The 12239-nt window shown below is 38.6% G+C and overlaps 1 protein-coding gene across 2 annotated transcripts in view; it reads right to left on the bottom strand.

Moving 5' to 3' along the window:
- The window catches only part of ccdc88b (coiled-coil domain containing 88B), a 119079-nt gene that overhangs the window by 71023 nt on the left and 35817 nt on the right, over positions 1-12239 (bottom strand). For both annotated transcript variants that reach the window (XM_028458722.1, XM_028458723.1), the window contains 3 exons: positions 11664-11732; positions 8416-9096; positions 7024-7203 (listed from right to left, as the gene is read on the bottom strand). In XM_028458722.1, coding sequence (XP_028314523.1) covers positions 7024-7203; positions 8416-9096; positions 11664-11732 — 930 coding nt within the window. The remainder of the gene's footprint in view (positions 1-7023; positions 7204-8415; positions 9097-11663; positions 11733-12239) is intronic.

Below are 12239 nucleotides of genomic sequence, written 5' to 3'. Positions count from 1 at the left end.
TTCGAGTTCCCAAAAAAGCGCTATATAAAATTGATGTATTATCATTATTATCATTAATGCTAATGCTAGCCCATGCTAGCTAATGCTAATTCTAACTAATGCTAATGCTAGCCAATGTTAATACTAATACCAATGCTAGCTAATGCAAGGCTAATGCAGTGAGAGCGGGCCAGCACCTTCATCCTCACTTGCGTTTTCTTCAGGTTAAATTTTCAGTTTCTCACTCGTCTGATCTGTTTGTGCGCAAGGTTAAAGTGAATTTCTAAGGTGTTCATCTTACAACTTTGTATGATTTATTCTAGAACAAACCTAGGCACAGCAGGGGCCACAAAAATGTGATTGTCTGATCTGATGGCCACAAAAACATTAGCATTTAGCATTTTTGAATAATGACCAATCTGAGCATTATTACAGGAAAAAACAAAGGGTTTTGTATCTATTACTGTTGTTCAAATATTTTCATAGACATTTTTTGTATATTGTTATCTTTTAGTGTGTTTTTCTGTAACTTTGCATGTTTTCAAGGGTAATTTTATGTACTTTGGTTACCATTTTGTATATTTTTCAGATATTTTGTTAGTCATTTTGAGTATTTCGTTATCCTTTTGTGTGTTTTTCTGTTATTTGGTATTTTTTCAGCAGTCATTTTGTGTATTTTGGTTGCTGTTATGTATATTATTCTCCTGTTTTGGTTTCTGTATTTATTTTTTGTGTTTTTAAAGTCATTTTGTGCATTTATGTGATTGTTCTGTGCACTTTTGTTATTTTGTGTATTTTTGCCTCACAAAATTAGATCAAGGGCCACATGTGACTCCCGGGCTGTTCTAGAAACATTCTCAAAGGTGAACCAGCAGTAATTTCAAATGCTTATGTTGGACTTTTAGTTTATTTATCAGCTATTATTAGTGTTGTGTTCAAGACCGCACTATCCGAGACCAAGACTTGCCCGAGACCAGCATGCACCGAGACCAAGACAAGACCAAGACTTTCGGGAGCCGAGACCGAGTCAAGACCAAGACCGAGACAAACCGAGACCAAGACCAAGACCAAGACCATAAACATTTTTTTTTTCAATTTAAAAAAATAAATAAATAAATAAAATTATGGCAAGGTTCAACAGTTAAATAACATCTCTCTTTAATTTTAGTTTATTTTAAATACATTTGACGGACAAAAAAAAGGTGCCTGCAAAAAATTAACTAAAATATTAAAACTACTACTGCTACTGATACATTCACAATTATTCTACATATTTGAAAACAAGATTTTTATGTCAGCTGAATGTACAGCAAGTGCTTAAAAGCATTTCTGCCAAGAAATAATGATTCTTTATTCTGATTCTTTCAGTTGTTCAGGTTTAACAGGTCACAGATTTCACAAGATAAGATTTTAGTTTGAAAAAGCCTTTACACAGGTTATTTTTATTAATTCACTTAGTTGATATAGTTTAATTTGGTTGCTGTAATATAACTGGATATTCAATTCACAAAGATTTCCAACTGTAACTGTAAAAGTGAAACTTTCTGAAATAAAACTAAAAACAAGTTGTCAGCAGTGTAAAAAACATAGAGCTACAGGTAGATGTGAAACTAAATAAAACAAACTCAAACCCTGGAAAAGTCATGTAACAAATTAATCAATAGTTATTATATATATATAATTATTATTATTATTCTGGATGCAGTGGAAACAGAAACTATAAAAAATAATTATATTTTGAACCTGTTTATATTGTGGGGAACATATTATATACATACATGTAATTGGAGTCTAAAGTCACAAAAAAACCACCACTTTAAAAATATTTAATATTATTTGAGTGCAACTCTGCGGCGATGACGCGCTGGTGACGACATAAACCAAGATGGCGGCGGCCCGGACTACAGCCGACATTATGTAATAAAGCCTTAAAAGACATGGATATAATGAAAAGAGTGGATGGACAGAGGCATAAACATGCAGACTTTCACACGGACACACACGGACTTATTAAACACACACGGACTTATTAAACACACACAAACTTATTAAACACACACGGACTTATTAAACACACACGGACCTCAGTAAACACGGTAAACGGAACAGGCTTCACCGCTCGGCTGGCACTAGGACCCAGAGGCAGAGTAAGTGCGTCCCCTATCCAGCATTCACAGGCTGTAATATCATCAGTTTATCATTTTACCAGTTGTTAGAGCTACTGTCTTTACCAGAGAGATAATATTTATTACTGGTGATTGTTTTCAGGAGTTTTACTGGGATTTTTACCGGTGATTAGTTCATTTCTCCCTTGCGCTCCGCGGTCCAAACTGACACCGGAGCCACACACGTATGAGTGTGTCACACACGTCACTCAGTCACATTAAGGAAGGTTGTGGTCATTATACGGGGTGGATTAATTAATGAATAAAGGATTGTTTTATCCCGTTCTTCTCCGTGTTATTATCACATTATAAAAATGTTTAAAAATAGCAGGAATTAGTGCTGGTCTCGAACGGTCTTGACGGAAAATCCCGAGTCCGGGCTGCCCGAGTCCAAGACAAGACCGAGTCAAAATGCTTCAGAGACCGAGACAAGACCAAGACCTTTAAAATTTGGTCTCGAGACCGGTCTCGAGACCAAGACCGGTCTTGACCACCACAACACTAGCTATTATTATCATCCACCCATTTTGTACTTTCAGACACACACTTACAAACAATTGTTGCATGACTTTGACAAGTGTTTAAACAGGCTTAGTGGAGAAAACAGACTGCTACTGTTTAAACACTGCCGTTTCATTGAGGAGTGACCTTGACTAGGACACTTGAACACACACTTTGGTGGAAGTGCATAGACTTGACTCTGTATGAGCTCTCAGATGCTCATTGGTTGGGATGAAAGCTCTGCCTAACACAATTGGAGAGACACGGACGAGCTGATATGTCATCATATTGATCTCCAGAGGCAGTGGTGAAATATGCTGTAACAAGTAGTTAGTGTCATAATTAATATTTCCAGACTTCCAAACACATTGAAAAAAAAGTAGGCATAAAGTGGAGGGATGATAAATTCAACTCTGCAGCTAGAAAAAAAGATGATCCAACCAGTAAACTGCTGTCACTCAAATTGCAGAAGAAGACCAAGCTTATTTTGATGGACGGGTGAAAGAATCCATGGCTCATTATAGACTGGATTTCCATTTCAGATTTGTTCAAAATAAAAGCGGTATTTCTAAATGTCGACAAAGTATAATTGCACTTTGAATGTGTTTCCATTGAAGGTTGTTTTGGACAGGAGCCTTGTAACTCCCGTGAAATTTCATCCCACGAGACTTTGCTGCAGGAAGTTGGACTCTCAGAACCTCCTTATAACACTCTGTATTTATTTGTTGTTTCACATCTAATATGGCACTAATCATTTTAAACTATAATCCTAAAATATGTCCCGGTCTCCTCTTCTGTCTACCTGTACCGCATCATGTTTTCTAGGAGAGCAGTGGTCATGTGACTAGGTACCTCACATCATGTGACCATGTACATCACTTTCTGTATTTGCGACACATTTCAATATCAAACCGCCTGAAATTCCTCCTTATGAAAGCGACAAATCTTTTGAGCAATATTTGAGTGTTTTTTCGAAATTCAAGTGTTTCCATTACCAGTTTTTATTTAGATTTTGTGCATTTCCAAGGGTAATGAAAACGCAGCTGATCCTTGTCAACAGGTGATGGGCCTGAACAATGGCCCAGTGGAAAAAGGCATGTGGAGGTAGCATGATGTCAGTTCTTCAGCATCTGCCATCCATGTGGACTTTACTTTGACATGTATCACCTAGAGTAACGTGAGGATTTGTTTGGTTTATTTTCTGTTTAGCCCTTGTGGTCCTCTTTTAGTTGTATAAGTCATTGTTTAGTTTCAATTCCAGTTCTTGTTTCATGTTTGGTTAACTCTTGTGTCTTTGGCTGTGTTCAAAATTGCACACTAGCATGTACTGTACACCACATTAGGTAGTCATTAAGTGTTATTCGCTAAATTATGACACCTTTGGAGCGATGTTGGCATTTTTTGGGTTAAGCAGAGGGATCTAGTGGAGGTAGGTAGGGTTATGGGTTGGGTAAGGTTATGGTCAAAGTAAGCGTTTAGGGTTAACAGTTAACAGAAGGGTTAGGGTAATGAACAACACTTAATTACAGCCTTCCTGACACCTTATTCATGTTAATGACTGATGTCATGTCATAATAATGACAGCGTAATGTCAGCCTTATGTATAAAACTTCAAGTAAAGTGTTACCCAATATTATTCCTAACGGCCTTTCCTATCATTTGACACGTTCATTTATTAATCATTCACATCATATAATCTGGCCTTTAAGTTTATTTTGGATGTGTCATGGTTCAAACACCGGCCACTCACCCACCTCAACCACTGCCTCAGGTAGGAGCTCATAGTTTTACAGTGTATGTGTGCTACTCTTCTGGCTCCACTGCCACCATAAATACTGCTTTACTCCTCATTAAAATACATATAATGATTCAAAGCCCATTATATGATCAGCAGAAGAATTATGTATTGGTTTTTATGTGTGGGAGGTTTTCATGAAACCCTTTTGTGATATTTTTTCATGCTGATGCAGCAGCTCAGATGTCCTTACACTGCATTTTCCCTCATGTCCTGATACTTTCTGCTGCACAAAACTGCGATATTTTTTTCCCTTTCCACTAAGTGTGCAAAGATGGAAATGCTCTGAAAGAGCTGTGGCTACACCTCCTTGACCTGGTTCTCCCTTAGTTTGAGTATGCGTGTTTAAGTGTGTGTGTGTGGTGTGTGTGTGTGTGTGTGTGTGTGTGTGTGTGTGTGTGTGGTGTGTGTGTGTGTGTGTGTGTGTGGTGTGTTGTGTGGTGTGTGTGTGTGTGTGTGTGTGTTGTGTGTGTGTGTGTGTGTGTGTGTGTGTGTGTGTGTGTGAAAGACCCTCAGTAATCTAAAACATGAAATAACTAGAAAAGCACTCAGAGAGCACAGACCTCCGCCAAGCAGCTCAAGCTCAGCTAACATGCTCCGGTCACAGTAACATGTTAAACTCAGGATTACTTTGACTACCTGTCAACATTGAGCTGTGTTACCATGAAAACAGAGAGCGCTAAGGTCATGTTTTACCCACCGTTTGTGTCTGTCTGTCAGTGCATTGAAAAGGTATGAACAGATTTGGATGAAATTTTCGGGAAAATTAATAAATGGGACAAGTAAAAGGTGATTAAATTTGTTCAATGGAGATCACAGATAAATAGTGTCTGTAAAGTTGCCAAAAATGTTGCTATAATGGGGAGGTGTAGATATTTGCTGAACCAAAAAGCTCTCTTCATCTTGTATTGTTCTCTAATTCTACCATATATTATCTATTGTGTGGAGGTCTGGGGCAATACCTAAAAAGTGCTACTAGTCTGCAGATATTCAAAATACATTATAAGAGAAGTGTTTTGGAGAAATATGCAAATAACATTGGACCATAGCTCTTTTCTAACTGTAGGTACCCCTGTAATATTTGGAATAAATACAAATGCTATGTCATAAACACCAATATAATGTATGTATCAATGTGTGTAGTTTGCAATAACTCTGTATGATATGAGGTAGGTGCCTATACGCTTTCTTGCTTCAGCCTACTCCTTTTGAGCTTTCATTTCTAATGATATATATTGTGCTTTATAAAAATTATGAATGTGAATTGCTCAAATAAACTAAACTATCTATCTATTTGGATGGTAGCATCACTTCCCTGTCTATTGGCAGACACAGACTCCACCCACTCCACTCCATGTGAGCCATGGTGATCAGGACACCGGCCTTCTGATCGTCCCAAATGTCTGTAAAAAGACTGTTGGGGAATGTGTGATTTTTTTTTTTTTTTTTTTGCTGAAATTAGGCTGGCTCCCTCCATTGGTGTTTTAGAGGCAGAGCTAATTTATACACTGTTACGTGTCATAATTATTTGTATATGTTTAATGGATGTTGTATTTGATGTGCAGCACTTTGATTGAAAGTGCTCTTCAAATAAATACATTTCTGTTATTATCCATCCATCCATCCATTTTCTGCTCTTTTTTTCTGGGTCGTGGGGGTCATCTGGTGCCTACCTCCAGCTGTCATAGGTCATTAGGCAGGGGGGTAGGTACACCCTGGACAGCGTGCCAGTCCATCACAGGGCAACACACACACAGACAAACAACCCCTCATTTTTTATTTTTATTTTTACGTTGTCTGCACTACGTACATGTAGTGCAATCTTTTTGCCACAGCACTACATGTTTTATGATTGCAATTAAATGAATGCATTTATTTCATTGAATAATTGTGACCATCACAAGCCCTCCTTAAGGAAGGGTACAAGAAAAACTTTATTAAAGGGAGAATGTAAAAAGTGTTAAGTAGTGTTACACCTAGCTGAAGGGGGGAAAGAACAGGGAATAGGGACTCAGGGTAGGACAATGGAAGAGTTGACTGTTTTATATTACCTACGGGCAATCTAGAGACTTCAATCAACCACACAGTTGTGTTTTTGGACTGTGGGAGGAAGCCCACGCAACTCGAGGAGAACATGCAAACTCCATACAGGAAGGACCCAAATGTCCACCCCAGGGCTTGAACCCAGGACGTTCTTTCTGTGAGGCGGACGTGCTAACCAATATGCAATTGTGCCTCCCCTATTAATAATAATATTACTCAGAACAAACATTTATTTCCTAATGCAGCCGAGGCCTGCTCTTGCTAAAGTATCTCTGCTTTAGTTTTCAGTGACGGTGAGATAAAAGATGCATACAGGCAGATGTGTTCACTTGTTTTTCTGAAACATCACAAAAGTTCTTTCTTTTCAATTTGTACATTTACTTCATGATCTCTCCTTGTTTAGCCTAAAAAATGAAGTGGCATGTGCATGACTGGAGGAAATGTTGGGTGTCATTTAATCATGCATGTGTGCGTGCGTGCGTGCGTGTGTGTGTGTGTGTGTGTGTGTGCGTGCGTGCGTGCGTGTGCGTGTCGTCCTACCTTGCGCTGGGCGGTGCGCAGGGCGTCCACGGTGCTGCGGAGCGTGTCCCTGTCTCTCTCCAGCACAGCTCGCTCTCCCTCCAGGGTGGCGATGATGTTAGTCTGCATTCTGTGGAGCTCTGCTTGGCCCCGAAGGCGGCACAGCTCCTCCTCCATGGACAGTGTGTCTGACTTAAGAACCTGATAGAAAAGACAATGATTCATTTACTCTGTCTTTACTATAGATCACTCTATTTATTTAGTCAACCACATCATGACGGTAAGAGGTGAAGATGCTTTAGTTCACATGTCAAACTCAAGGCCCGGGGGCCAAATGCGGCCCTGTAGTAGTTCACAAACATTTTTGGCTCAAGTATATGGAAGCCCAAAAGAGTCATAATTAAATAAATAAAAATATTTAATTATGACTCTTTTGGGCTTCCATACAAGTACCCCCCTTTTTCTTTTTCTCAATCCAAGTCCCCCCTTTGCCTGACTAGAACATTTTGCTACTATTTTAAAAACAACTAGCATAATGATGGAATGAATGAGTGATAACACACATTATAAAGAATCTCATTTTGTAAATAAGTGGAATGAAACACTATTTAATGCAGTAGTTCCCATCCTTTTTTGGATCATGACCTCATTTTGATGTCAAGAATTTCTGGTGACTCCAAAGACATTTTTTTCTAGAATTAGTTTTTGATGATGTTTGAGTACAGATGCTTTTTTTTAACTGCATTTCAGTTCATTTGTTAATTTTCCTCTCTCTCTCTCTCTCTCTCTCTCTCTCTCTCTCTCTCTCTCTCTCTCTCTCTCTCTCTCTCTCTCTCTCTCTCTCTCTCGTACCCCCTGTAGTGCCATCTCGTGATCCTAGGGGTATACGTGCCCCATTTGAGAAACACTGCTTCAGAGCATCAAATTCAGCCTGCTGGACAAAGTAATAATGAGGAAGTTGTAGATTGTATCTTTGCCCCTCCAAATACAAAAATATAATTAAAATCCACAATATTGGCAGAACTCAGATTTCCAGTTTTCATATCACATGACGGCAGTCATCTTTCATCTGAAATTGTTGAAAAAACTCTAAATTTTTCCAAATACTGGCAAATTTTCAGCTAATGATTCCACCAAATGTTCCCCAAATCATTAATAAATAGAGGTGCTGATGAATTTTCTCTCTTTTTCCACCTAAAATCTGTGGCTCACTTCAGCTCAAACTGGTCCGCATTTGGCTGCTGAACTAAAATGACTTTGTCACCCCTGATTTATTTGGTCATTTATTTATTTTTATTCATTCTAATAAATGTAATTTAATTTAGATATGCTTGAAATATTTATTCATTTTTATTCTGTCGTTTTAATGTTAAATGCATCCATCCATTCATCCATCCATTCGTCCATCCGTACCTCAATCTGCCTGTTGGCCTTCTCCAGCCTCTCAGCAGTTTTCTTCACATTGTGCAGTTGGGCCTCCAGCAGCACCACCTTCTGCTCGGCCTCCCGTGCTTTGCGGCCCTGTTCTTCCAGACTGGAGCTCAGGTCCTGAACTGTAGCTGTGTGTCTGTCAGCTTCCTCCTGAGCCTCCTGGAGCTGCTTGGTCAGACGCTCCACATCAGGTGCAGAGAGGGCGCACACAGGCAGGTCCTCGGCTGTGGTATCTGGTGTATCTTCCACTGGTTGTTTCTGAGTCCCTGAGCTTGTTATTACTGCTGACTCATCTGTCTGTGTCTGGCTTCTCTTCTCCTGCTTCTCCTTTTCTTTTTGTCCTCCTTCTGCCTCTCCTCTCTTTTTGATCTGAACCACTTCATCAATCTCACCTTCTCTTCTCTGAGTGAGCAGAACCTCCTCTCCAACACCAGCTTCCCGCTGTGTCCCAATTACTTCTCTTTTCTCCCTCTCCTGCGTGTTCCTCACTCTTCCTACACCAACTCCTCTGTAGGATTCAGAGCGCTTTATTCCCTTCATCATCTCCCTGTTGAGCTCCTCCACCTGCTGCTCCTTCCTATCATCCTCCAGAAGCTGGAGTTTGGTCAGCAGCTGCTCCACTCGCTGTTTTAAAGTAGCATTTTCATTCTTCAAGTTGTGACACTGAAAGAATAATCATGGGAAAAAATAATGATATCAAAAGTTGTGGTAATGCTTTACTTGAAGTTTTATCCATAAGGCTGTCATTATCTGTCAGGGCTGGGGTCAGTCACATTTTTCAGCTTCAATTACATTTTCAATTACCCATGTTCAATTACAATTCAATTATGATTACAGTTACAAGCATTTTTTCCAATTGCAATTAAATTACAATTATTTTTTTATCCTTTGAAAGTAAATTACAATTACAATTTCAATAAATTAAGTTCAATTTCAGTAAATCAAAATTACTGAGCTTCAAATGAATAACCTAATAAAAGTTAACCTTCCTCTATCTATTGGTTACCTTGTTGGGTTTCCTAACAGTGACGTACCATCAGGGTAGGCAAGGTAGGCAGTGCCTACCCAAGGGTGAATTGATATTTTGATTATTTGTTTTCATTATAATATAATTATAAATTATTTATTTTTCCATTTCCAATAGCCTACAGCACCTATAAGTTTGAAAGTGTCCGTATTTTGTGCGTTTCATAGCCCAAATTACTAAACAGCGCTATTTCCTGGAACAGCTGCACAGTCTAACTCCGCTGTAAGGCAGAGGAGGCCACGCCCCCTCCCAAAGGCACGTTGCTCTTCTGCCTCCGTTCCCATTATACGTGTTTGCACATGTGCAGTCAGGTCCCCAAGATGACAACCATTTACGTACAAAGGCAGTGTAGAGAGCTGCCTTTGCACGTAACCGCCCTATGCTAAATGCTATACGCAAGTTCACAGTACATTAGTGAATAGATACCATGTGACCGCTGCTGCTACGTTCTCTAGCTAGTGGGCGGGATAATACTACAGGCAGGATGACAGTGCCAGAGATGATAGAGAAACTTTTTCTTGAGGAAAAACGACAGTTTTTAAAAGATGGAGACCAACCCCTGAGATACCAGAGCTTCAGCAAAGGTAAGATCAGAACATGTTTCATACTTTTCACAGTGAATGGAACAAAAGGAAGGATTGACTTTGTGGATGCTCCTCACTGAGGCTGTTTTAAGTTGTTGTTGTTGTCATTTTCTCCATGTTTCTGTGTTTCCAACACAAACAACAGATGTGCTGCCGTGTCACGAGATATATCTTGTTGGGAGAGTATGGAGGCTATATTAAATAATTGTTTATGTTTCTTTAATGGTGTTTATGATGTTGATTTTGTTAGATGGCTAAATGCTTGTTCATGTGGATCTTGTTGGGTTTTTTCTTTCTTATTTCTAATGAATTTTATATTTTGATAAGCGCATTGAGATGACTTTGTTGTAAATTGCTTTATACAAATAAAATTGATTTGACTAAAAGCACTAATAAGTCATTAGTGAATACCAGAGAACCACATGAGTGAGCATGAGAAATTATAAGATAAAATGTTGAAGTATAAGCGACGTGAAATTAACAGTAAACATGCAACATGTTGACTTGTATTGAATTGTATATAAACTGTAAGTATATTAAATAAACAAATGTACTTCATAATACCAATTTATGTTTTCATTTAGGCTGTATTATAATTTAGGCATTAGGGCTGAGCGATTTATCAAGATTCAAGATGTATCAAGTTTTCTATTTTGGTGATATCAAAAACTACAATATTATATATGTATTTTTCATAGCTTTTATAGCTTATTTTGTATCAAAATATTAGTTTTAGGAGTCACTGCTTTTACTTCCCAGAACAACATGTAAAATTCAGTTAGATGGATTAATGAGTGTGTCCTAATCCAGACCTTCCCCATAACAAGCCACATTATAGAACTCACTCACACGTGCTGTCCCTTACAGGAGAAAAAGCCAAAAGTGGCACATATTGTGCAGCTGTTTGTTAATAAATGAGCCTATGTGACATTTTGCATCAGCAAATTTAACCCAGAATTGTCTTTCTGGTCAGACTTCATTTGAAATCAAATTATCTAGATTTATATCATATATCACCATGTTGAGAAAAAAATATTGAGATATGAGTTTATTCCCATATCACCAGCCCTAGTAGGAATGTTCACAGCATTTCAATGTTAACAAAGGTCAGCCTACCAGATTATATTTAACTAATTGTATTAAGTAAGTGGTTAACACAGGGTATTTTAGATTTCTTGTACACACGTCTTAAAATATAAAGGATACTGGAGCTTGGTTGTGCGGGTGGGACGGCTCATAGCGGGCGACAGAACATTTCCCTTATTTTAAAATTCAAAACTTGACAGGTATGGTTAGGGGTTAGGGTTAGGTTTTAGGGTAAGGGTTAGGATAACAAACAACACTTAATGACAGCCTTCATGACACCTTATTCATGCTATTGACAGGTGTCATGTCATAGTAATGACAGCGTAATATCAGCCTTTACTTCAAATATTACCAAAGTTTTCACCCAATCTTTTTTTTTAAACATAGATACAACAGTAAAGGGTTAATGAATGTTTCACTTCTTTGTAACACCACTATAAAGAAAGTGTTTTAAACACAGACATTGTAGGGTTGTAGTCAGGCTTGATTTAAGACATTTGCAAACAACTGACCTGCTCTCTCTATTTGCTCACCTCTTTGACCGTGTCCTGATGCTCCATCTCCAGGCAGGTCAGCTCATTCTTTGTATCTGGAGACTCAGCCTGCAGTGAAGAAGATGTAACCTTTAGCACTTTCTTAGACGAATCCTGCTGTTCCAGTAATTTGTGCATCTACACATGCTGAGATCGACACAGTGGAGGTAATCTACATAAATTCAGATCGTCCTGTGCCAAGTTGCTCTTTGTAAGTCCATGTGACTGTGTTTGTATACTGTCAGATGTCAAAAGACCAAAATCCAACATCTCACAGTGAGCTGCAATGCTGGATTGGGTCGAAGGTCTCAACAATCTAAATATGGCTTTGAATAATGACGTACACTAGAGAAATACGAAATATTGAGGAGCGATGGTTAGAGCAGCTGTTAAAAGAATTTAGTAAAGAATGACAGTTACTGGCAAGCAAAAGGATGAACTTGTAGCACTTCCTTTTGCAGTCGGTGTCCAAAACATATTTTTTCAAAGCTACAGTAGATATCAGCAGCTAAAAATGAATACAACTACTTACTGGTTTTAGAATCTGCCCGATCCTCTTAGGCATGGGTGAAAAAC

The sequence above is a fragment of the Gouania willdenowi genome, chromosome 10 (genome assembly GCF_900634775.1).
Source record: "Gouania willdenowi chromosome 10, fGouWil2.1, whole genome shotgun sequence".
Classification (NCBI taxonomy): domain Eukaryota; kingdom Metazoa; phylum Chordata; class Actinopteri; order Blenniiformes; family Gobiesocidae; genus Gouania; species Gouania willdenowi.
Note: the sequence above shows the minus strand (reverse complement) of the source record. Positions and strands in the feature narration are given on the sequence as shown.